This window comes from Schistocerca gregaria, chromosome 5, assembly GCF_023897955.1.
Source record: "Schistocerca gregaria isolate iqSchGreg1 chromosome 5, iqSchGreg1.2, whole genome shotgun sequence".
Lineage (NCBI taxonomy): Eukaryota > Metazoa > Arthropoda > Insecta > Orthoptera > Acrididae > Schistocerca > Schistocerca gregaria.
The window spans coordinates 236,270,534-236,298,075 of NC_064924.1; the positions used below are offsets into that span (position 1 = coordinate 236,270,534).

A 27,542-nucleotide genomic window follows, 5' to 3' on the forward strand; every position below is an offset into this window, starting at 1 on the left:
GTGTAGTTGTTGCTTGCTTTCCACTGGAGAGATTTTGTCAGATTTATGTATGTATACATTGAAATTAATATCCGTATCTTTGTTGTGACCAAGTATGTGATTACTGAATAAAGGCACTTTTGTATAATTAAAGTTTTTAATCAAACTGTCCAAGGAAAAGAAATGTCTGAGTGAAGTTTGTCAGTGTGTGAATTGTCATTTTTCAGAATACAGTAAATTAAAAGCTTTTATTGATTCATTTCCTTTTTTAATCGGCTTAAGGCCTGTTGACGAGCCCGTCCTGATCCTTTACTTTCCATAAAGAAGAAAAAGGGGAGCAGTTGCATCCGTACTGTGACAATGAATTGCACTCTACATGGATCCCAGTACTTTTTTTCAATTACTTTAGCATGTTCCTGGAAGCAGAATACTCACACAGTTGCAGTAGCAAGACGGTTTAAGTTATCTCTGCCACACATACAACCTTCTTACACGATTCTTAAACCAAATGTTGGTGACTATTAAATTATTCTCGGTGTAGCATTCTATTAGGCAGCTTTCTTTTTCATTCATTCCTCCCCGACCACCTTCTCCTTCTGTTTCCTACTATCGAATTCCAGTCACACATCACAATTCAATCTTCATCTTGTTAAAATATATGAATAATTTCTGTTGTCCCATCATACACTGTATCACCCATTCCAGCATGCCTTCGGGTAGGGCAGGAAGGGGAGAGGGGGGGGGGGGGGGGGGGAGGGGAAGAAAACAAAACACACAGGTGCAATTTCCTCGTTGCTTTCAGCCATTTGCATAACTAGCACAACAAGGCCATGTTGGCTAATGTTGCAAGCCTGGTTCAGTCAGTCACATAGGCTATTGCCCTTGCAACTAGTGAAAAGGCTACTGGTCCTCTTCAGGAACCATGTGTTAGTCTGGCCTCTACAATTACTTCTGCATTGTGGATCCCCCTATGGTACCGATATCTATTAGGGCTTTCCAAAAGAAAGGAGCTGAAGGCTGTAAACTTGCCATTGGAGGAACATGGGCATACAACCATATAAAGACAGCACAAACACATGCACGTGTTTACCATTCATTCGCAGTGATGCTGGAAGCAGAGAAATGGAGGCATCCAAAGAAGAGCAAAGGGGCCTAGTGCATCTCTCAATGGCAGGAGTGCAAAGAATGAAAATTCATCAAAGAATGGCATAAGTGTACAGTGACCTACTTTATGAAACCTATCTTACAAATGACAAAAGTTCCTAAATCTATGTAGAAACAATGCAGAAACATTGTTTGTTTCTGAGAGGGGAGGGGGATGGGGGTGCAGTGTTGGTAGTTCTGACAAGGGCGCAGGACCACATTGGTCTAGCTCTGCCAGCAAGCTTATATATGACATAGTGTCTGCAGATCCAGAAAGTTCAGCTCTAAGACTATTACTCTTCTTTCTGTGTTATTTAAGTGTGAACTATTTTGTCTCAATGTATCACTTAAAGGCTGAGAACTTCAGTTATAACTAAATGCAAGATCAATGGACTGGAGTCTAATGCCCCATCCACACAGTGCTCAATAGAGACAGCAATTAACCAGAGAACAACCATGCAGTATTTCAAATGACATTCCAATGAATACATAAAATAGGTCAAACTCAGTCCACATAATTAAGTCTCTTGTGCAACTCTTAATAGCCTTCAAGTCCAAGAATCTCTACTATCCTTAACCCTAATGGATGTGTAGTCTGAGAAACAAATGTGGTCACCAGCTGGCTGCTGGCATCCAGACTGGTCATTAACACTACAATACACCTGGCACTGTCAGAATTCTAGAAGTCCAGCAATATGCAGAAGCTGGTGACAATATACGCTGCAGCATTCTGCAGGGGTAGTTCTTTAATGCTCTTGAGCAGACCATCACCATTTCCTTGTGAAAATAATTGTGCAACATTTATTCATCACAGCAACTGTAAGATAACACTTGGTTGTTCCGATTCCAGTGAGTAATTTCTTTTCTTTTTACAGGTGTATATAAACAGTGGTGTAAATGTTATGTTAATGTACTGTAAGCTGCTGGAGTGAGGTGGTGCGACAGAGCGACCTATTAGTGAGCACCTAAACCATAGGTGGCACTGGGTGCCAAAGATATTGTGCATGAATGGTTGAGAAATGGTGACAGCCATGGTTATTACAGTGACTGTGAAGAGTTAATGCACTACTACTTTGCCTTTAGAAAAATGTTCTACAATAATTTTTAGTGTAGTGAGAAGTTGGAGTTACACTGGAATCCGATGATGTACAAGATTGTCCATGTTTACGTTAATATGCAGGAAGATAATAGAAGGGGAGTGTTTCAATTTTTGTAAGATGTGATGATTGAGTCTGATTGGCAGAATTTTGGGTAGCTTCATACTGGGAGATGTTTGATGATAAATATACTGCCAGATGAGATAAATGTCTGGTTTTGTTTGCTAGGCTGAAAAGTGGCAATGCTGAGTAAGATTAGCTCTGATTTTTGTTTTATTTTTTTGTGATGAGTTCGCATAGTTCGGATGTATTACAGAAGTAGTGGGATAATTAGACTTTTTTTTTTTAACTCAACATCGTGCTAACTAGTGTCAAGGTTTGATGAAAAATAAAGCTTCAGTCGTCCAACATGAATTATTTCATGCTCATGGATATAAAAAGTAATATATTTTGCCAACTACACAATTTTACATTCAACATAATTACATGAAGATGTTAATAATATTAAACAAAAATACATAGGTCAAGAAACAACATTATTAAAAGTAAAAGTCAGGTGCAAATCTCTGAACAAAATAAAAGTTACTAGCAGCCAGCAATGCCTATATAAGACAAGTCTCTGGCGTAGTTGTTAGCTCGGTTATTGCTGCTACAATGGCAGGTTATCAAGACTTAAGTGAGTTTGAACGTGGTGTTATTAGTCGGTGCACAAGTGATGGGACACAGCATCTCCGAGGTAGCCATAAAGTACAGGTTTTCCCATGAGACCATTTCATGAGTAAACCACGAATATCAGGAATGTGGTAAAACATCAAATCTCCGACATCACTGCAGCAGGAAAAAGATCCTGCACAAACGGGACCAACAATGACTCAAAATAATTGTTCAATGTGACAGAACGGCAACCCTTCCGCAAATTGCTGCAGATTTCAATGCTCGGCCATCAGCAAGTGTCAATGTGTGAACCATTCAAAGAAACATTATCAATATGCTTCCAGAAGGAGATTTTCACTCTGCTGCAGAGTGAATATCTCATTCTGGAAACAACCCATAGGCTGTGGCTAAGCCATGTCTTCGCAGTATGCTTTCTTCCAGAAGTGCTAGTTCTGCAAGGTTCACAGAAGAGCTTCTGTGAAGTTTGGAAGGCAGGAGACGAGGTACTGGCGGAATTAAATTTGTGAGGATGGGTCGTGAGTTGTGCTTGGGTAGCTCAGTTGGTAGAGCACTTGCCCATGAATAGCAAATGTCCTGAGTTCAAGTCTCGGTCCGGCACAGTTTTAATCTGCCAGGAAGTTTCATCATCAATATGGGCTTTCGGGGCCAAAGGCACACTTGTGTACCCTTGATGACTGCATGACACAAAGCTTTACACCTCACCTGGGCCCGTCAAAACTGACACTGGACTGGCCAGGCGAGTCTTGTTTCAAATTGTATCTAGCGGATGGATGTGTACGGGTATGGAGACAACCTCATGAATCCCTGGACCCTGCATGTCCGCAGGGGACTTTACAAGCTGCAAGCTGGTGCAGACACTGTAATGGTGTGGGGTGTATGCAGCTGGAGTGATATGGGATTCCGGACATGGCTAGATATAACTCTGACAGACAACATGTACCTAAGCATCCCGTCTGATCACCTGCATCCATTCATATCCATTCATGTTCATTGTGCATTGCAACGGACTTGGGCAAATACAGCACGACAATTTGACACCCCAAATGTCCAGAATTGCTACAGAGTGGCTCCAGGAACACTCTTCATAGTTTAAACATTTCTCCTGGCCAACAAACTCTCCAGACTTGAATATTATTGAGCATATCTGAGATGCCTTGCAACATGCTGTTGAGTGTTGAGCCCTACACGATATTGGGCAGGTGCACCAGTTTCTTTTGCTCTTCAGTGTGTGTGTGTGTGTGTGTGTGTGTGTGTGTGTGTGTGTGTGTGTGTGTGTAGACAGACACGCACGCGCACACGCACGCGCGCGCACACACACACACACACACACACACACACACACACACACACACCACCACCTATTATACGAATTTTTGTTAAGTTATCAATTTGCCATTTCATATTAAGTTCACAGTTGTTGAAAAATTTTAATAAGAGTGCATTGCATTTCTTGTACCTCAAAACAAAAGTACTAAAATTGTAAAGCAAATAAATGAAGGTTCCTTTGAAACCATAACATTCATCTAATTAGTATTTTATAGTAGTCCCATACGGCTATCAGACACCATTATACAAGGTGCGACAATAAAGTAATGAGACCGATTTTCTTTGCAACATGTGGCAACCCTGCCAGGCTTGCATAGGCACAATATCTTTGACCTTGGTCTATAAGCTGCTTCTAGTCCAAGCAGTACATCGATGCAACTGCTCAGTCGTGAGTCGTACTATAATAAGTTAACACATGTTCGTGTCTTTCATCTTGGAAATTAAACTGCATAAATTTGAGCAACGATATGCCATTTATTTTTGCATTAAATTGAGTGAAAACATGACGACAACTTATGGTAAGCTTTAGAAGGCTTTTGGAGAGGAGGTTATGTCAAGAGCTCAAGTTTTTTGTTGGCATAAAATGTTTAGTGAAGGCAGACAGAATGTTGAAGATGAAGACCGCAGTGAACGACCATCAACCTCACGAACGGATGTCAACTTGGCCAGGGTGTGTGAACTCGTACGATCTGATCGAAGATTATCCATGGAAATGATTGCAAAAAAACTGAACATCAATTGAGAAATGGTGTGTCTAATAATAAATGAAGATCTTGGTATGAAAAAGATATGTGCAAAAATGGTCTCCAGAAATCTCACACCAAAACAGCAAGAAACACAGAAAAATGTGGCAGCCGATCTGTTAGAGTAAACGGAAATCAATCCAGAATTGTTGAGTCATGTTATCACTGGTGATTAAAGTTGGTTTTTTCAGTACGGTCCAGAGACAAAACGCCAAAGGTTTCAATGGTGCTCAAAGGGATCACCAAGACCAAAAAAAGCTTGCATGTCAAAGTCAAAAGTGAAATGCATGCTTGTGTGCTGCTGTGATTTCAAGGGAATTGTTCATAAAGAGTGGGTGCCTCTTGGACAAACAGTTAACCAATTAGAGAAATTTTAGAAAGACTTCATAAAAGAGTTCTTCGTGTCCATGCAAACATTGCTGATAATTGGATTCTGCATCACGATAATGTGCCATCCCATACTGCTCTGTCAGTACAGCAATTTTTAACTTCAAAACAAATTTCAGTACCACCACAGCCACCTTATTCCTCAGATATCGTCCGTGTGACTTTTTTTCTATTTCCAAGAGTCAAAACAGTGGTCAAGGGACACCATTTTCCAACAACACAACATGTCCAAAAAGCTGTGATGAGGATCTTGGAGGATATTACAGAAGATGAAAATGTTACCATCAATGGCAGAAGCACTGGAAAAAGTGTGTACAATCAGAAGGGAACTACTTTGAGGGAGACAACACTAAACTTGACTAACAGTAAGCAACATTTTTTTTTTCCACATCAGTCTCATTACTTTATTGTAGCACCTCATATAAAATCCATACGGAACCGAATCATTAATAGCTAGTGGATAAATCTGACATTTGTCGTCACAGCTACTCTTTGTAGTATGCAATAAAAAAACTATAGCATCTGAGACAACCACCTCCTCCTCCTCCCCCCCCCCCCCCCCAATCCAAATCGTGTATACAAACTGATATCAGCACTAAACAGTAAATGTTCACTGAAACACAGACAGACCGCCTGCTTCTGACATTCAATTAATGAATTTGTGAACTTAATATGGCAGTGATTAACAGAAAACTAAACTATATAAAGAGTTGCCTGATTTGATGTTACATAGTGCTCAAGAGCGTAAAAACTTAGAGGGTTGGGGGGGGGGGGGGGGGGGGGGCAGCCAGCCCTGTTGCAAAAATACTTTTGGAAGCACTGCTATTACTGACATGCCAAAAAGTGAAATAACAGAGACAGAGAGAGAGAGAGAGAGAGAGAGAGAGAGAGAGAGAGAGAGAGAGAGAGAGACCATTTAGTACCCAAACTGTGGTAGGCTTGGACTGCAGCTATCACCACACACACACACACACACACACACACACACACACACGCACACGCACACGCACACACACACACACACACACACGCGCGCGCGCACGCTATTTCATGAATGTTATTTCATTCTGCACAAACTGTTACAGCAATTTCTAAGTAGATCAGAGGGTTTATAGCTGTTGTCATTTTATTTCTACCACCAGGGGTATAATAAAACAATGTGTTTGATTTTGCTAATTTGAAAAATTTTTAATCACAATATGAGAAAAAATGTAAAGTCAGTGTGGGACACACCTACTGTTAGAAATTTCGCTTTACATATAAGGCTGCAAGTGATAAGTAGAAAATCCAGTAGGCTTTATAGTTTTACAAATTGCCAGTTAAGTAATTTTTGTCTAATTTTAAAATGTCATCTAACTGGCATATAGAATGTTTTTATTTGTAACATCCGTCTTATTACTGAATGAGGATGGGCGAAGGATCAAAATACAATTTAATCAAAGCAGCTATACATGAGTTTGAAAATGGCTTTTTTTTTTGCTACCTCTCTACTCCAGAGGTGTGTTTCAAACCAACAAAATACTGTTCAAATGAGGGAACTTAAAACTGTTCTATTCATCACTTGCAAACAGACACGTAACACTTCATTATAGAAATTTCATTCTTGTCTAAAAGCAAATATTTTAATGGAATCTGTATACTGGAACTTTTGGGCACTGTGGTGCATATAATGCAAAAATTAAAATTCAGTGCAGAATCAAGAAAGCATTAACCACCCTTATAAAATACCATCTTTGTATTGTTACACCATACTTCTTATACAAAGAAGATAACATTTTATATTTTACAGTGGAATAAAGAATTTCAATCCAGTGTCCTTAACTATCAAGGTAAATTTCTGTTTTACCTTTTACCTTTTATACTGCTGTAGAATCATTAATTCTTCCAACTCTTCATATTAAAATTAAACTGAATTCAAATACTTTGTCAGAAGTCAGTGTGTCATGGGAACCTATTTTTCTAATATTCAGAGAAAATCTGTGCTCCTTGTAAATATTTTAATATACATTAAAAATTTCAAGTACATGACATTATCTTTGCCAGGAAAGAATGGTCTATTCCAGATTCATGTGCATTTTTCATGCAGCCATTTCTGACAGCTTTGACATTACTGGACAGAGAAGCCAACAGATATGAAGCCGTAAGACTACTCATGTGCCTTGTTCAGAATGCTGCAGTGAATTTAGGTGTGGTTTTGTTTTGGAACAGCCAGTCTCACAATTCATAATTTCTATCAAAATCTACTTGTTGTTCCTACATTGTTTTGTAAAATTATGAAACATTTGATTCACAAATATGTTGCTTAAAAAGTCATGACAGTCAGCATGACAAAAGTACCTCACTGTACATCGGCAAGAGAACAATGTAAAGAATATAATCGAAAACTATTCTTCTGAGACTATGAAAGGTAATACGTGACAAATATGCTGTTACTGCGTGAGGGAGAAGGGGCGAGGAGGGATAGTGTTGAGCGGGACATGCTCAAACCAGATGTTGCTTTATCTCAATTAGTACCTAATGCCAAAGGAATGAGTTGTTGACTGTAATATGACAGCTCTGCTTATGAACTTGCAATTTTTCTTCAGAGCACAAACATTTTGTGTGCGCATGTGCTGAACACCATCCCACCCACCTCACCTAACCCCAACAACACAGGCTACATTGTTCCTGTTGTGTGCTCTGTAGTTCTCACACTAGTTCATAACCTGAGATTTCAAGCTTCGGTTCTTGTTAATTTATCTACCTACTGCTCAATACCTCTACTACTATTGTTATTACTATAATAAACAATTACAAGATATACAAGCTCTTTGTTGCCAACTTAGCAATATTTTGCGAAATTTTGTCTGTTATTACCAGGTCCCTCCAATGAGCAATTTCAATAAATTTTAACCTTTTTTAGAGAGCAGAATGCTTTCCTGAAAAAATAAAAAATGCTGTTATGATGAAAATAAAATCTATGGCACCGTTAATTACATGAGGCAAAAGAGCGCTCTCCACTCTTGAACAGGAAAATCTAGAGGAGTAATAATTGGGAAATAAATGGATAGTGCTTTATTTCTTAGCCTTCTTTCTACCTTTACCTCTGAACTGTTTTTTAGCTTTAGTTCTGGATTTTGGCCATTTAAATGGCTACAGCTGAGTTTTTGTATGATGCAATTTGAACTATGATCAATATTTACCAATGTCATGACAGATGTCACTCCTCCACATTGTCTACCTTTCATGCAAGGTTCAGAACTGTGTTTCTTTTTATAAAGCACATTAGGTCAGCTCTTTGATTTTTCGTGTACAGGGTGATCAAAAATTACCTGAAAAGCTTTTAAGGGTGTTGCAGGGAAGGGTGTGCCATGAAACAATTGTTAAGACAGAAATTCAATGGGTTCACCATTTCAGAGTTATTTAGCATTGAAGTTAGCTAGTCAGGTCATCATGCATGCAAATTCAAGCAGCCTGCCAAGGGCCATGTCACCCAACTGTTTGTTTCTTCATACTAAACAAACTTAGTTTTTTCTAGCTAGCTTAAATTTATCACTGCTGAAAAACGTGCATTTCAATTGGTAATGAGGATCTGAAAATGGTTAAAATGGCTCTAAGCACTATGGGATGTAACACCTGAGGTTATCGGTCCCCTAGACTTAGAACTGCTTAAACCTAACTAACCTAAGGACATCACACACATCCAAGCCCGAGGCAGGATTCGAAAATCTGACTATAGCCGCAGTGCGGTTCTGGACCAAAGCGCCTAGAACCGCTTGACCACAGCAGCCAGCAGGATCTGAACATGTGGTAACTTACAGACCCACAGAAATCTGTGCATTTGTGCATGTAAGTCCCTGTATTTGTGTGTGCAGATACCTGATTGCCTACCTTCAATGCTAATTAACTCGGAAACAGTGCAAAGTATAGATTTTTTCCCTTAACAATTATTTCTGAGCACAAACTCCCCTACATCACCCTTACAAGATATTAATCCCCTGCATCACCCTTACAAAATATTCAGGCTGTTCCTGACCACCCTGTATACCTCTTTCTCCTGAAAGAGCAGTGGAATAAGCATTTCTGAAAATTTCAGAGTCACCAGTAGCTTTCCCACTTGTATGTTAAAGTGCAAGTAAAAATAGTATCAAGCAGTATGTTTACAGTTTATTGTACCTACAGAGGAAGATTAAGTTTGTATAAGTTGCTTTATTTTTCAATATTGCTGAAGGTTATCCTTGATTAATGAATGTACACCTTGCTCCAGTTGTTACTGTCTCAATAGTTGTACACATTGCTCTTATGATCCAAGTACAATCTGCTGTTAGATTATTAATCTGAAAAAAAGTTATATTTTCCATAATGAAATTCACATTTAAAATGTGTAAATGTACCATGATCATTTGAATAAAGTCTTTTCACTCATATGAAAGAAGACATTTTAAGCCAAACCAGAATACATTCCTTAAAATGAAATAGTTGTCTCAAAGTATGTTCCATCTCAAACTGCTCAAATCTGCGAGAGTTGGGAGAGCAATTTAAATGTGTCCTAACAGAAGTAATTAACTTGGATCAGTTCACTTTGATGATTCTACACTTCGATTAGATTTAGACTGAGAACCAAATGCATTAGTACTTATCATATATGTGACAACTTGTCTGAAAAAAAGAGAAAGTTTTCAAGTGGGGATGATTTACAGGCAAGGAAGCAATCAGCATGAAGTAGATCTCAGAATTACAACATGATGTTGCATATAAACAATAATAAGAAAGGCATTAAAAATAACCTTGTTATTTAGTTACATAAACTTGCCAATTTAGCAGTGGTTTTAAGGCAGTCATACTCCTGTTATTTATCATTATCTGGCCTTTTCATCATTTCTGTCTCTCTCTTTTTGCTCTTCAGTACAAAAATCTTATTTTAAAAAAAAGGATACAATCTGCAGTTATAGTCCCCTAGAGCAATAGCATACATGAAAACATGCTCACACCACCATGTTAACATGGTGTGAGCAAAGTGACAGGTAAAGTCATAATTGCTGTTGAATGTCAGTGTGTCCCAGAATGACCTTGCCTACTGTTTATTCAAAAATTTCTTGAGTGCTGAAATTTCATAAATATTCCATTTGACTGAATTAAATAAATTTTATATTTCTTGTGTGTAAAATTTACATCCACATGCAAGAAAAGTCAAATGTTAAAAATTCTGTAGTAATTAGAAATATGCAACATAAATTACTCACATAATTCTCAGATGTACTTTACATCATTACTCACACTGTGCTTCAAACATATGGGATGCAAAAATACATCCAGTACAAGAACAGCATGAACTGCAGCATTAAGAATAGCTTAATACCAGCAGAAAACCATGCACTTATTTTTATGAGGCTTGTTTTGCAACAGTTTCATGTTGTGTCAATCATACAATCAATAACTGTTGACCAAACAGAACTCTTCAGTTATAATGCAATATACTGATGCTAACTAGTTCCTAGTTTGTATACCATTCTATTTCTCACTAGTGTGTGATGCAATGATTAACTGTAGGCTATTTTTTGGTACAGATAAGAAACCAATATCAACAACAAAAGTTCCATAGAGAGAAATGTAGTTGCATAATACTGATTTTATGAGTTAATTCACACATTCAGGTTAGACAAATGCCGAACAGGAAGGCACTGAACAACAATGATAACATTTATATTTACACTTAGCCCTTTAAAATTATGAGCGACTAAATTCACTGGAGAGGGAAAAAAATGACTATTTAATCAACACATGGTTCGCTGTATAAATAAGAGCAAAATATTATACCACATTCAACAATCAATAAAATTACATGATGTTCTACAGAAGATTCATTAGTAGCTCCTACTAATTTCTTAAGAATATAGCAAATATCACACAAAGCACCAAACTCAGTAATGTCCATGCTATAAAATAATGAAATCACTGAATACCAGTTAAAACCTCGAAGTTAAACTCTGTTATGACATATAAAAATTCTAAAGTAAATATAAAATCTTATTAGAGTAGCTTCAGGAGAGAAAGAGAGGAAAAGAACATGTGTTCACAAAGATCTTAGTAATAACTGAAGCCTCGAAAATCTGTCAGAAGTATATATATAGAAAAAGGGAAGGAAAAATGGGTCTGACAGATTTCCCAGTTACAAATAGTTTTCAGTAATGGGAATGTTCCAAAATACTACTGATCTATGTTGCACTTACACAAAAGTAACAGATCTTCTCTTATTTTGAGGAAGAAATTCATTTAACAAACCCTCCCCCCCAAAAAAATCTTGGTAACAATACACAAAATAAAATTCAACAACTCGTATTGTGTAAGTATATATGTCAACAATCACTGCAACTGACATTGTACAAAATAAAACAACAATATTTAAAAATCCCAAAAAGATAACATTAAAAAAATTGCACAAACAATGGAAAAAGGAACTAGCAGAGATAGGTGAAGGGTATTTAACAGAAGAACAGTTAATGACCATTAAACAACATGTTTCTTAGCTGATTTGCTGGAGTTCTCCTCTTTTAATTTTGCATATATTTTGCAGCCAGCACCCATTTCTTTCATTCTCTATGTGTTTCTGCTGAATCCTGTCATTTCTGTATGCCTCAATTCTTCAATGTATTATTACAAATCACAATGAATGTGTGTGTGTGTGTGTGTGTGTGTGTGTGTGTGTGTGAGAGAGAGAGAGAGAGAGAGAGAGAGAGAGAGAGAGAGAGGCAGTTTATACGCTCTTCTCTGTTGGTGGTGGAATGACTTATGTATAAAAAGTATTGCACACATTATAAAAGTTTGAATGAAACAATTATCTGCATCAGTCACTGATGCAGGTAATTGTTCTATTTGAGCTTTTATTGTCATAAACATGTCAGAAACATGTTGCAGTTCCTTACAAAAGTCCTACATGATTGATATAAGGTTATTGCACTGATTTCCATTTATTTAGTCATTTATTTCTTACAAAAACCTGTTCATTTCTTTCAATTTAATTTCTTTTATACTCACTTGTGGCACTGCTTTATAAACCATTATACTCCTATTATACTGTGAATCTCCTAACTATTCCAATTCTCTAATATAACCAGTAAAACATTTTTAATGGTAATATTTGGGTCATTTCTTCAGACAACATTTATTCTGGATTCTTTTACTTTTAATATCCATGGCACCCTCTTGCTTTTTAACATCTCAGTTTCTTGTAAACTTATTTAAAACCCATTCTCTCCCCTTCAACTAACATACTGTATTAAGCTTCTCAAAAAGCACAATATACGCTCCATGAGAACTTGCCATGCAGAGCACATTCTTAAATGAAAGGTCAACATTTTACATAACTATGGAACAAATGGTTAAAGAAAAGTGAGAATAGCTGTTAAATGATAAGCAAAATTACATGAAGAGCCAAATATCATAGCACATTGTAGAGGCAGAATTTGCAGCACTTCAGAAATTCAGCTTGTCCATCTGAACACTTTACACATTTTTTCTTCATTTTTGTGAACTATTATTTTAATCTGATTGGAAGAATACAGTAATTAAGAAAGACAAAAGGGCCTACAGAATGGCAGAACAATTACACAAAACAATCAATAGTTAGCACCTGTCACTATTAACTGTTGTGTACAATAAACAAAAGATGATAAAATGTGACCTAATTTCCCAGGATTCTTTCAAGTTCATGAATAAAGAATTGCACTCAATAATGATCCACACCCTATTGGTGATGTACACTGAAATTCAAGGCACATTGTTTCACAAACACCTGATAGGAATACAAAGACAACAAAATAACAAACCAGAAACGCTTTCTACCATAAGCAGTACTTTCCCAGGAAATCAGGGTAAGATGACAAACAGCAAACATTAAGACAAAGAGACCTATTTTCAAAACTGTACAAAATAAACATTTTTAAACATGTAGTTCTCATGATTTTTTGGAAATATTTCTTTTACAAGTCATAATCTATACAGGTGTGTGTAAATATTACTCTAAGGACAAATGCTAAGTAATTCATCCTCGATTTCTGTTTGAAGCCACATAAAGACTTTCAAGTCATTTAAAAATTAACTGATGTCATTTACTGTGGCATTTTTGCAAATAAAAGCTCCTTTTGAGTGTCAGTGGGAAGAAGTAAAAATCTGGCTTTCTGATTATCATTAGCTCACTTACCTACCAACATAATGCAAGAATGTTAATGTCAAAAATTGTAAGAGAAATATTTATGGCAATGATCTCCTTCATCTGAATTACGATACGAATAGATAAGAGTTTTACATTTATTGGGCAACTATCACTTTATATACTGTGAAGTTTCTTTTCATCATTATGCATTATAAATAAGTTACACCATAGATGAGGTAAATTAATGTCTTAGTAAAGAAAAATCTGTCAATGACTGGACTTTCTATAGCATGAAAAGCACAGGAAGTATATACCATGCTGCACAGTCACCCTCTCCTCCAAATTAAACTGTTCTGCTGTAATATTGTAAAACAAAGACAATTTTCTTTTTAGATACCCTATATTCACTGCTGAAAAGACTTCCCTAAGTGTTTTCTTGTTCGTTTCATATCTGCTTCACAACACTGATTTTCTTTAGTGTAAGGCAACTAAATTTGGAAATTTAAGATATGCTGCCTTGAGGCAAGGTTGGTGTGTAGTGGGGAGGTCATTTACAACTACAACTTTCCTTTACTTTGTAGAAGATTAGTTCCACCTCAAGCATTTTTCAGTTTGAGTGTGCCCATTTGGATCTGCTAAGTGAATAGCACAAAAGCAAGTATTGTCTCTCGTGGTAAAAATAATGTTTAATTCCAATGTATTTAAAAGTCAATCAGAACAACATTGTAGAATTTGAGTAGCGTTCTTTGAAGTATTTGCTTAAAAGCAGAAAAGTTAACCCTGTGGCAGTGCATTTTACAGAAAAGAAAAGAACTGGGTAAAGGCTCCACTGAAAATATGCCACAAAATAAAAGGCAGATACCAACAAATTACAAAATACAATTAAATTTTCAATTTGTAGCCTTGAAAATAAAATCATCATTACATCAAACTTATTGCACTGGTGTACTTAATGACTGAACTGTTTGACAATGTAGCATGAATAAGCAACGTGCCAATACAAGTAGAGTAAAACTGAAGTGAGAATCTTGTCATTCAACCTGATTTCCTTTGATGTCTCAAAAACTATCAGTTTCATATTTGTATTCAGGCGTGTGGCACATAATTATTTTTCTGAGTCATTCTGAAAAACTATATCAATGGCTACAACTACTAAAAAGACTGCTCAAGTCACTAAGGAACCTCAAATTGTTCAACAATTTTTAAATATTAAAATGTTTTGTAACTATATTACATAATAAGCATATGACACTTCAAAGTGCGCTTCCCATATATCCACTGTCAAAATTTTATTACTGCTACAAAGCAGGAGCTAACGAGCAGGCTGAACATTACATAGTACTGGACTTGAAGTGTCTTCATCAGCTGTATCACCATTATCAGAGTCATCTGCCACTTCTAAATCAGTTCCACTCCTGAGTTCCAAATCTGTTTCAGTAATGCCCATAGTCTCAGAGTCACTTACATCGCCTGACTCGTGGGTGCCCGATGCGTCTGAATGAGTGCACTCTGTTGAATCTTGTCCATCTGTGGTGTCCCGCACAATTCCTGATGCTCCGGACGCTTCATCAGGAGCTGGGCCCTGGTTCTCATTACCTGTTGATAAATTTCAGTATTCATGTGTCAAACTGAAGAAGTTATATACCCAATAAAAAATCATTTTGAAATTCTACAGCATATGGGCAGTGACTAAGTGACAGTTATTGTAATAATCAGTAGTTGAGATTATCTGATAAAATGCTCATCCATGCACCAGAAAGGTATAAAATCAGTGAAAAAAGGAAGTTTCTAAAAATTTTAATCAATATTCAGCTCTTAAATTGTGAAGTCTGGGGCACTCAAGCATGATTATATTCCCCAAATTCTAATTATTTTTTTAAAGAGATGGCAGAGTGACTCAGCTGAATATGTTTCATGATAATTGGGAGCTGTAATACTCAGTTTACTAACTAGAGAAACATACTGGCACTTTATATAATTCTAGGAGATGTTCTTAAAATTACATCTGGCTCTGAATAACCTTTTTTTTTTTAATCGATACGTCCGGTAAAGGCTCAACCAAATAAATTATCTCAACTGTTTTGTATGCTGGAACTTGAAATTATCAGTGAATTTCTTGCAACAAATTCTAAATTGTAAGTTAAAATTTAACAAAAATAAAATAAATAACTGTTCATGTAAATAGTTTGTTGCTTCAAATTGATGGTGATGGCTGTGGGGGAATTGGATACATAATGTCTATAAGCACAATACAAATCAAAAATTAAAAGAGGTATTGTTGCATTTAAATCAATTCAAATATGAATTATCAGATTTTTGAGTATTAACCCAAACTTCTTAAATTCATGAAATAGAATGCCATATTTTTAAAATACGCATTACTAATACGAGTTACACTGATGAGGCACATAATGCACAAGGTCCAGCAGAAGAGTGGAGGCTGTTACTAACACACTGACAACTTGTAACAGCGATTTGAGTGAGTGAACTTTTCATGCACTTGTGTCATACATTGCGAGAAAAAGTTTAACAATGGAAAACCCAGGATGGAATGTACCAATATTATTGAAAGGATAGATGCTATTCATATACAGAGGAGATGCTGATTCGTAGATGTGTGGTCTCACCAGTCAGAGGCTGCAGGTGTGTGTGTGTGTGTGTGTGTGTGTGTGTGTGTGTGTGTGTGTGTGTGTGTTTCAGATTTGATGAAGGTCTTGTTGCACGAAAGCTCATTTTCAGAGAGTCTTTTTGCTGTGCATATCTGCGACTCAGCATCTCCGCTATATGGTGAGAAAAAGTTTAACAGATGCAACCTTTTAAGGAATGTAATCAGTGAGCAACAGATTGGTAACAATAATGCTATTAGTCACCAAAATGAGGAAAAGAAGAAGAAGAAGAAGCAGCAGAAATCTGGGAGAGGTGTAATTGACAGTCAGTAAAATCCTACTTAAGAACATTTAGTTCAAATCCGATAAACATAAAGGTGGTGTGGTTAAACATCAAACGTGTCTTACACTGACCCTGAAGAACGATGTATGGAAGTAATGCGATAAAAGTCAGTAAATACTCACCTTGGTTTGACTGCGGCATTTAGAGATTGCGCAAAAGAAGAAATTGTTACATTCTTACTACAAAAGTGCCCTTTCCAAGGATAAGATAAAGCATATCCTTTTTCTCAAAACAATGATATGGTGGAAAGCAGTTTAAAAATGATGAATGCAAAACCACTGTTGTCAACCAATTCAGTTCCCTGGCAGAAGAAGGGGCTGAAGAAGCTAGTGTAACATGAAAAATTTCAATACATTTGTAATAAAAGCCAACCAGTTGCATAATACAGGTTTATCAAACCTTTATCATAGTTTCAACGGTTTTAAAACCATCTTCCTCATAAAATTAATGACCTATTAACAAGATTACAACATTTTGTATGGAACAAAGATAGCAACATCACAGTAAGCAAAATTACAGGAAATATTACAATCTTGAGAACCTTACTTACGTAAAAACACATTATATATGGTCAAAATGTATTTTGCAACTGGTTGGCTGTTATTTCTAAAGTGGGGGAAGGGGAAGGGGAAGAAGAAGAAGAAGAAGAAGAAGAAGAAGAAGAAGAAGGAAGACAAAGGAGTTATGAAAAGTGCTCAGAACTTAAAAGTGATTAGCTGAAAAACTCAAGGTGGTTTGTAGGAAACTAAAAGTGCCACTAAACGACTTTTATAATGAAAATATTTTTCTAATGGCCAAACAGCCCTTTTTTTTAGAATAACCAAGGCTGGCATAAGGTCCAAGTGATGCAAGAAGCTGCTTCGGGTGTCAGGCTGAGAGAGGTGCAGGAGGTGCCACAAATGGAAGATTGCTGTACAAGATGTATCACAATTAACAGTGAGCCGCTTGGAGTGCCAAGCTGAGAGAAGCACCAGGGGTGGAAGTAAACTACTTCAGCAAGAGGCTCTCACTAAGTGAAAAGTTCCAATTGGCTGGAAAAAAAGGTGAAAGGATAGAAGATGAAAGTACCCTCCACCACCTACTGCACAGTGGCTTGCAGAATATTATGCAGATGTAGAATTTATAGAAAACATCTAGTGCAGTCTTTTGTTAAGATTGTTCTGTCAATTACACTCGATCTTATAAAAAAGGGGAGGAAACAGGCTTCAGAGATTGCCTGCTGTACAAGAAACGTATGTATGAGAGTCATTTTTAAAATATGAATCGATAACGCATCATGCTGACGCATCTTGTCATGTGAAATCTGTTCACAGTCTGCCACTCTTGAACAGTCTCTCACTATGCCACCAATATGTTTCACGTATCTGCCGGTATTGGTTGCAGGGTTATAATGGTTTGTTTGTAGTCATGTCAATTAGTAATCCCACCAATTGTGAAGTGCACTCGGTATTTGGTTCTTAAATGCAAAACAAGTTCATCCTGCTTAAATTTACTGGCAGTTTGTTGAAGTTAATAGTGCAGGTGGGATGAATCCTGGAAATATGCATAAATTGTGTAGACTGGTTTGAAAAAGGACAAATGTTCATGATGGTGAAAGATCTGGACGGCCTACTGTCACAAATGAAGACTTGACAAAAAAAGTTGATGAGGCAGTGTGTCAAATCAGGTGCTTTGCTATTGACAAGTAGTATCATGAATTTCCACAAGTTTCAAGAATAGTAGTTTATCACATTGTTAGTGACAAACATCACCAAAAAAAATGGACGCCGAAAATGTTGGCAGAGGAACACAAAACAAAGTGAATGCCTCATTCTTTGTCCATTTTGGAGTACTATCACAAGGACGATGATGGGTTCTTGAGTCACATAGTGCCCAGTGATGAAACATGGATTGTGTGCCACACTCCACAGAATAGACATCAATCCAGTGAGTGGCATCATTCAAACTCACTGAAAAAAACCACGAAAATTCAAACAAGAACCTTCAACACGGAAAATCGAGTTTCGAGTTGAAAGAAACTGTTACTAACTGGTTTGAAAGGCAGGTGACAGAGTTCTTTGATGCTGTCATCCTAAAGCTGGTGCCATGACTTAACAAATGCTCAAATGTTCATGTTGACACACTGGAAAGTGAAAAAATGTGCATATTTTCGTTTGTGATACAATTTACATTCACAAATAAAGATTCTCTTACTCCATTATAAATCGGTTCTTATTTTTAAAATGACAATCGTACATATGCAAAGCCTCCCCTGAGATGACAACCTGGGAATACTGCAAGCATAATTTGTGGATGCCTTGGGGGCGAGAGCAAGAGTGTCAGTTGTGTAAAGGGTGAACTGACATATAACATCAGCATGATTTCATATAAAAAGTGTCTTACACAATACCAGGCAGCACGTAAAGAAGATTAGAATTTAACATCCCCTTCATGATAAAGTCCCTAGAGACATATTGGGGAAGGTGGGGATGTAAATCAGCCCTGCCATTTTCAAAGGAAACATCTCAGCAGTTACCTTACATGATTTGTGGAAATCAAATCTTCATGGCCGCAGAGGGATTTGACCTGCGATCCTACTGGTGAAGTCCAGAGTCTTACCATTACATTACAGTATAGAACAAAATTTAGAAATGGCAATTACAAGACAAGACAGTACAGATTCTCTCTTATATTACAGGCCAAGGAGGGGAAAAAAAAAAAATAAATAAAAAACACCAAGCAGTATTGTATAACATTTTCAGATTTGGCAGACCATCTCCCAACATAAAATACACTCCTGCAAATGGAAAAAAGAACACATTGACACCGGTGTGTCAGACCCACCATACTTGCTCCGGACACTGCGAGAGGGCTGTACAAGCAATGATCACACACACGGCACAGCGGACATACCAGGAACCGCGGTGTTGGCCTTCGAATGTCGCTAGCTGCGCAGCATTTGTGCACCGCCGCCGTCAGTGTCAGCCAGTTTGCCGTGGCATACGGAGCTCCATCGCAGTCTTTAACACTGGTAGCATGCCGCGACAGCGTGGACGTGAACCGTATGTGCAGTTGACGAACTTTGAGCGAGGGCGTATAGTGGGCATGCGGGAGACCAGGTGGACGTACCGCCGAATTGCTCAACACGTGGGGCGTGAGGTCTCCACAGTACATTCGCAACCGTCTCCATGAAGCTGGGCTATGGTCCCGCACACCGTTAGGCCGTCTTCCGCTCACGCCCCAACATTGTGCAGCCCGCCTCCAGTGGTGTCGCGACAGGCGTGAATGGAGGGACGAATGGAGACGTGTCGTCTTCAGCGATGAGAGTCGCTTCTGCCTTGGTGCCAATGATGGTCGTATGCGTGTTTGGCGCCATGCAGGTGAGCGCCACAATCAGGACTGCATACGACCGAGGCACACAGGGCCAACACCCGGCATCATGGTGTGGGGAGCGATCTCCTACACTGGCCGTACACCTCTGGTGATCGTCGAGGGGACACTGAATAGTGCACGGTACATCCAAACCGTCATCGAACCCATCGTTCTACCATTCCTAGACCGGCAAGGGAACTTGCTGTTCCAACAGGACAATGCACGTCCGCATGTATCCCGTGCCACCCAACGTGCTCTAGAAGGTGTAAGTCAACTACCCTGGCCAGCAAGATCTCCGGATCTGTCCCCCATTGAGCATGTTTGGGACTGGATGAAGCGTCGTCTCACATGGTCTGCACGTACAGCACGAACGCTGGTCCAACTGAGGCACCAGGTGGAAATGGCATGGCAAGCCGTTCCACAGGACTACATCCAGCATCTCTACGATCGTCTCCATGGGAGGATAGCAGCCTGCACTGCTGCGAAAGGTGGATATACACTGTACTAGTGCCGACATTGTGCATGCTCTGTTGCCTGTGTCTATGTGCTTGTGGTTCTGTCAGTGTGATCATGTGATGTATCTGACCCCAGGAATGTGTCAATAAAGTTTCCCCTTCCTGAGACAATGAATTCACGGTGTTCTTATTTCAATTTCCAGGAGTGTATGTCTGTCAGCAGACATTACTCAAGTCACTGGTTGCACAAATATTCCAGTAAAGATTTAGAAAGCGTCTTAACTCTGTTGTCTATCTGAATGACAGATACAGCATAAGCACCTACTAAGTAAGAATTTTGAAAAATGATGGCCATAAGGGGGCACTCAAATTTTTTTTCAGCACTGATGTGGAGCAACACTATGCACAGATATTTCTTTCAATTCAATAGCAAGTTTGAGCATTCAGCCCATTGTATGTGCAATGGGTGAAATCTTTTTCTGCAGCAAACAGCAATAAACACCCAAATGTGTGACAATAACTGCCATAATGTCACAGGATTCATGAACTTCTGTACAAGTAGAGCTGCTTAGTTCAAATGTTTAGGCACGTGATTCCTTTCAGGAAGAGTTCCAAAAATTTGTGGATGAAGAGGAGCTCACAGCAAACCAAATTTATAATGCAGACAAAACTGATCTGTATTTGTAAGGAACACATTACAATTCTGTGCACCACTAAGTCTTGTGGGAACCACAAAGTGAAACTCTAATGACTAGGGGGGGAAAAAAAGCTTGAGCATTCAAGGACATCACAGCTCAGGATCTCCCTGTGCATTATTACAACCAAAAAGGAGCATGGATGGATAGTGAAACTTTCAAAAAACTGTTTCACACACATTTTGCACAACAAGTTCGGCAATTTCTAGAAGAGAGTGAACTGCCACAGAAGGCTGTTCTATTGCTTGATAACACTCCTTCACATCTCGATCAGAAGATTCTCATGGTCTCATCACAACTAAGTTTTTACCTCCCAACATGATTGCCTCTGTACAGCCAAAGGATCAAAGCATAATTGCCAAAGTAAAACAGCACTACTGGGTTTGTCCCCTGAGATTATTAGTTGATGAGGATGATTTGGTGGCATTCTCGAAGAAGTTAAAAATTCTACATGTCATACGCAAGATTTCTGATGCCTGGCAGGAAGTCAAGCCACATACACTACTTTGATCTTGGAGCAAAATTCTTCCAATTATAGATTTTCAAGATTTCAGTGATAAAGAACAACTGAACAAATAATTACTCTGGCAATTGGTTTAAATGGTTTTAAAGGTGTCAAAGAAGAAAACTTGAGAGAGTGGCTGAAGATCAATGCATCTAAACCCGGCTTCCAGTACATGAGTGAACCCGAAATTGTGACCGCTGCTTCACGACCAAACAAAGAAGGGGACAGTAAAAGTAAATGTGCAAATGACAGTGACCTTGTCTGTCACTGAACTGGGTTGAAACGTGTTGATACTCTTCCAGATTATATGGGCCAGAGGGGGGTTTCCACTACTATGATATTACCGTTGCACAAAGAAACTTAAAATGGCACACAAAAAAAATGTCAACTTCTCTTAGAAGCTGATCAAAATCACACAATATTTTAAGAAATAAAAAAGGCCTACAGTACCTATGCACAGTGCAACAGTACCTACGCACGGAACTCGGATAAACTTTTTAACCAAGTTTACAGGTTTGAAAATATATTGATTATTTTTATTTTGCAATTATTCATGCACCTTATCCCCCACATTAATCAGGAGTACACTCCATGTCATAAATCAGAAAATCTTAGGTCTGAACAAATCCTCCTTCAATCCTCAGTTTAGTACTCATCATAACCTTTCATTCTTCAACAATCTTAACTTTTCTTGTTGTTACAACTTTTTAGCCCTTATTTACACACACACACACACACACACACACACACACACACACACACACACACAGAGAGAGAGAGAGAGAGAGAGAGAGAGAGAGAGAGAGAGAGAGAGAGAGAGAGAGAGAGAGAGGCATGTGTGCGTGTGTACATTTGTTGATACAACCTTTTTTTTCTCTCTCTTTTTTTTTTTTTTTTTTTTACCTCTTACCAGACGTACCCGATACACCAGGTATCAGAGACCCTTTAATTCTGCAAGTGTTGTAAGAACCACAGTGCAAACACTTGAGGCCGACAACATGGAACTTAACTGTGGATTCCTGCAAAATGTCAAGGAAAATATGCCATCAGATTGGTAACAAACATCTAAAATGTGTATAATTAGCGTTCGTATGTAAGACACTTACTTTATGACAGTCTTTACACAAAATTTCTGCTCTATAGTTTATGTATTCTGATGGCATTGGAGTTGCTGCAACCTCAGCATCAAGGAATCCCCAAAGCTGAAATAATACAACAGCACATAATCATGAACTACAACAATAAACGGAGTGACAAAAGGAACAGTATGTGTAAAGAACTTACTAAATAAATTTCTGTGAAGAAACTTATCACCTAAAAACACACACACACACACACACACACACACACACACACACACACAGTGACTGTAAGAAACACTGGTGTTCCATTACCCAAAAAATGATTGGAATAATAAACAGAAACAAAAATATTTCCTGGTAACTGACATAGGTAGAAAAGTTAATAAATGGTTTGAGTCAAGGGTGACACAGTGGAATACGACAACATATTGTTTTGCCTATTAGCTGATAATACTTTTTTACATCATTAGTGGAGATAATATTGCAACATGTGCTTCTACATGTTGATTTCCTGCAAACAACATCGTGATCTATTATTAGAGCAACCTAATGTTACCTAGAGTCTATTGTCAAAATGAACTTTTAGTTATATCTAAAAACAAAGATGATGTGACTTACCAAACAAAAGTGCTGGCAGGTCGATAGACACACAAACAAACACAAACATACACACAAAATTCTAGCTTTTGCAACCAATGGTTGCTTCTTTAAAAATATATAGAAATACTTGTGGTTTGCAGTCAAAATAATGGATTGGTGCAAGCCTCAACGATAGTATGTCCTGCACAAGTCTCTTAATACCTGCACAACTGCAGCAACCTACGTCTACTTGAACTTGTAATGAAGCCTTGCTCTCCTTTCACAATTTTAACTCCCCATCACCTCTTTCTTCCAACTTAAATTATCAGTGTGTTAATGTCTCAAAATGTGCCTTATCAACCAATCACTTCTTTCAGTCATCATTTGCCCTAAGACTCTTTGTATCCTCCAATTCGATATAGTAAGTTACTAGATCTAACCATCTAATCTCCTGCACTCTTCGGTAACACCACATTCCAAAAGCATGTACTCTTCTCTAGCCTGTACTGTCCATCATCCATGTTTAACTCCCATATACAGTCATACTCCAAAAAAATACTTTCAACAAAATCTTCCACACACTTGAATTTATAATCAATGTTAATCATTTCTTTTTTCAGAAAAAAATTTTCTTGTTATTACAAGTCTGTCCCCCCCCCATGAACCATAGACCTTGCCGTTGGTGGGGAGGCTTGCGTGCCTCAGCGATACAGATAGCCGTACCACCAGTGCAACCACAACGGAGAGATATCTGTTGAGAGGCCAGACAAATGTATGGTTCCTGAAGAGGGGCAGCAGCCTTTTCAGTAGTTGCAGGGGCAACAGTCTGGATGATTGATTGATCTGGCCTTGTAACACTAACCAAAACGGTCTTGCTGTTGTGGTACTGCAAACGGCTGAAAGCAAGGGAAAACTACAGCAGTAATTTTTTCCTGAGGGCATGCAGCTTTACTGTATGGATAAATGATAATGGCATCCTCTTGGGTAAAATATTCTGGAGGTAAAATAGTCCCCCATTCGGATCTCCGGGCGGGGACTACTCAAGAGGACATCATTATCAGGAGAAAGAAAACTGGCATTCTACGGATTGGGGTTAAGAAATGAAAGAGAAAGCCGATTGGTGGAATTTTGCACAGAGCACAAATTAATCATAGCTAACACTTGGTTTAAGAATCATAAAAGAAGGTTGTATACATGGATGAAGCCTGAAGATACTGACAGGTTTCAGACAGATTACATAATGGTAAGACAGAGATTTAGGAACTGGGTTTTAAATTGTAAGACATTTCAAGTGGCAGATGTGGACTCTGAACACAAACTATTGATTATGAACTGCAGATTAAAACTGAAGAAATTGCAAAAAGGTGGAAATCTAAGAAGATGGGACCTTGATAAACTGACTAAACCACAGGTTGTATAGAGTTTCAGGGAGAGCATAAAGGAACAATTGACAAGAATGGGGGAAAGAAATACAGTAGAAGAAGAATGGGTAGCGTTGAGGGATGAAGTAGTGAAGGCAGCAGAGGATCAAGTAGGTAAAAACACAAGGGCTAATAGAAATCCTTGGGTGACAGAAAAAATATTCAGTTTAATAGACGAAAGGAGAAAATATAAAAATGCAGTAAATGAAGCAGGCAAAAAGAAATACAAACGTCTCAAAAATGAGATCAACAGGAAGTGCAAAATGGCTAAGCAGGGATGGCTAGAGGACAAATGTAAGGATGTAGAGGTTTATCTCACTAGGGGTAAGACAGATACTGCCTATAGGAAAATTAAAAGGACCTTTCGAGAAAAGAGAACCACTTGCATGAATATCAAGAGCTCAGATGGAAACCCAGTTCTAAGCAAAGAAGGGAAAACAGAATGGTGGAAGGAGTACGAAGTGCATTCAAGTTCTAAGGCCTCCGATTTTTTTTCTAATTAACTACTCACCCGAAATCAATGAAACTGGCATTACTTCTCGACGTAATCGCCCTGCAGACGTACACATTTTTCACAACACTGACGCCATGATTCCATGGCAGCGGCAAAGGCTTCTTTAGGAGTCTGTTTTGACCACTGGAAAATCGCTGAGGCAATAGCAGCACAGCTGGTGAATGCGCCGCCACGGAGTGTGTCTTTCATTGTTGGAAAATGTCAAAAGTCACTAGGAGCCAGGTCAGGTGAGTAGGGAGCATGAGGAATCACTTCAAAGTCGTTATCACAAAGAAACTGTTGCGTAACTTTAGCTCGATGTGCGGGTGCGTTGTCTTGGTGAAACAGTACGCGTGCAGCCCTTCCCGGACGTTTTTGTTGCAGTGCAGGAAGGAATTTGTTCTTCAAAACATTTTCGTAGGATGCACCTGTTACCGTAGTGCCCTTTGGAATGCAATGGGTAAGGATTACTCCCTCACTGTCCCAAACCAAGGACACCATCATTTTTTGAGCAATGGCGGTTACCCGAAAATTTTTTTTGTTGCCGGTGAATCTGTGTGCTTCCATTGAGCTGACTGGTGCTTTGTTTCTGGATTCAAAAATGGCATCCACGTCTCGTCCATTGTCACAACCAACAAAAAGAAAGTCCCATTCATACTGTCATTGCGCATCAACATTGCTTGGCAACATGCCACACGGGCAGCCATGTGGTCATCCGTCAGCATTCGTGGCACCCACCTGGATGACACTTTTCGCATTTTCAGGTCGTCATGCAGTGTACACAGAACCCACAGAAATGCCAACTCTGGAAGCGATCTGTTCAACAGTCATTCGGCGATCCCCCAAAACAATTCTCTCCACTTTCTAGATCATGTCGTCAGACTGGCTTGTGCGAGCCCGAGGTTGTTTTGGTTTGTTGTCACACGATGTTCTGCCTTCATTAAACTGTCGCACCCACGAACGAACTTTGGACACATCCATAACTCCATCACCACATGTCTCCTTCAACTGTCGATGAATTTCAATTGGTTTCACACCACGCCAATTCAGAAAACGAATGATTGCACGCTGTTCACGTAAAGAAAATGTCGCCATATTAAGTATTTAAAACAGTTCTCATTCTCGCCGCTGGCGGTAAAATTCCATCTGCCGTACGGTGCTGCCATCTCTGGGACGTATTGACAATGAACGCGGCCTCATTTTAAAACAATGATCATGTTTCTATCTCTTTCCAGTCTGGAGAAAAAAAATCGGAGGACTTAGAACTTGAATGCACCTCGTATATAGAGGGTATATACTAGGTTCATGTACTTGAGGGCAATATGATAGAAATGGAAGAGGATGTAGATGAAGATGAAATGAGAGGTAAGATACTGTGTGAAGAGTCTGACAGAGCACTGAAAGACCTAAGTCGAAACAAGGCCCCGGGAGTAGATAACATTCCATCAGAACTACTGACAGCCTTAGGAGAACCAGTATTGACAAAACTCTACCATCTGGTGAGCAAAATGTATGAGACAGGTGACATACCCTCAGACTTCAAGAAGAATATAATAATTCCCATCCCAAAGAAAGCAGGCGTTCACAGATGTGAAAATTACCGAATTGTCAGTTTAATAAGTAACAGCTGCAAAATACTAACGCAAATTCTTTACAGACGAATGGAAAAACTTGTAGAAGCTGACCTCTGGGAGGATCAGTTTGGATTCCGTAGAAATGTTGGAACACGTGAGGCAATACTGACACTATGACTTATTTTAGAAGCTAGATTACGAAAAGGCAAACTTACATTTCTAGCATTTGTAGACTTAGAGAAAGCTTTTGACAATGTTGACTGGAATACTCTCTTTCAAATTCTGAAGGTGGCAGGGGTAAAATACAGGGAGCGAAAGGCTATTTACAATTTGTACATAAACCAAATGGCAGTTATAAGAGTCGAGGGGCACGAAAGGGAAGCAGCGGTTGGAAAGGAGTGAGACAGGGTTGTAGCCTCTCCCCGATGTTATTCAATCTGTATATTGAGCAAGCAGTAAAGGAAACAAAAGAAAAATTCGAAGTAGGTATTAAAGTCCATGCAGAAGAAATAAAAACTTTGAGGTTCACCGATGACATCGTAATTCTGTCAGAGACAGCAAAGGACTTGGAAGAGCAGCTGAACGGAATGGACAGTGTCTTGAAAGGAGGATATAAGATGAATATCAACAAAAGCTAAACGAGGATCATGGAATGTAGTCGAATTAAGTTGGGTCATGCTGAGGAATTAGATTAGGAAATGAGACACTTAAAGTAGTAAAGGAGTTTTGCTATTTGGGGAGCAAAATAACTGATTATGGTACAAGTAGAGAGGATATAAAATGTAGACTGGCAATGGCAAGGAAGGAATTTCTGAAGAAGAGAAATTTGTTAACTTCAAGTATAGATTTAAGTGCCAGGAAGTCGTTTCTGAAAGTATTTGTATGGAGTGTAGCCATGTATGGAAGTGAAAGATGGACAATAAATAGTTTGGAAAAGAAGAGAATAGAAGCTTTTGA

The 27,542-nt window shown here is 38.5% G+C and overlaps 1 protein-coding gene across 5 annotated transcripts in view; it reads right to left on the minus strand.

Moving 5' to 3' along the window:
• Positions 1-10,105: 10,105 nt before the first annotated feature.
• LOC126271887 (RING finger and CHY zinc finger domain-containing protein 1) overlaps positions 10,106-27,542 on the minus strand; it is an 81,767-nt gene continuing 64,330 nt past the window's right edge. For 2 of the 5 annotated variants that reach the window (XM_049974263.1, XM_049974265.1), the window contains exons 5-7: positions 22,543-22,638; positions 22,356-22,455; positions 10,106-15,077 (exon numbers count right to left, since the gene is read on the minus strand). In XM_049974263.1, the coding sequence (XP_049830220.1) occupies positions 14,794-15,077; positions 22,356-22,455; positions 22,543-22,638 (480 nt within the window). In that variant the 3' untranslated portion in view covers positions 10,106-14,793. Of the gene's footprint in view, positions 15,078-22,339; positions 22,456-22,542; positions 22,639-27,542 lie in introns of all 5 variants that reach the window. The other 3 variants (XM_049974262.1, XM_049974264.1, XM_049974266.1) reach the window with 2 other exon arrangements.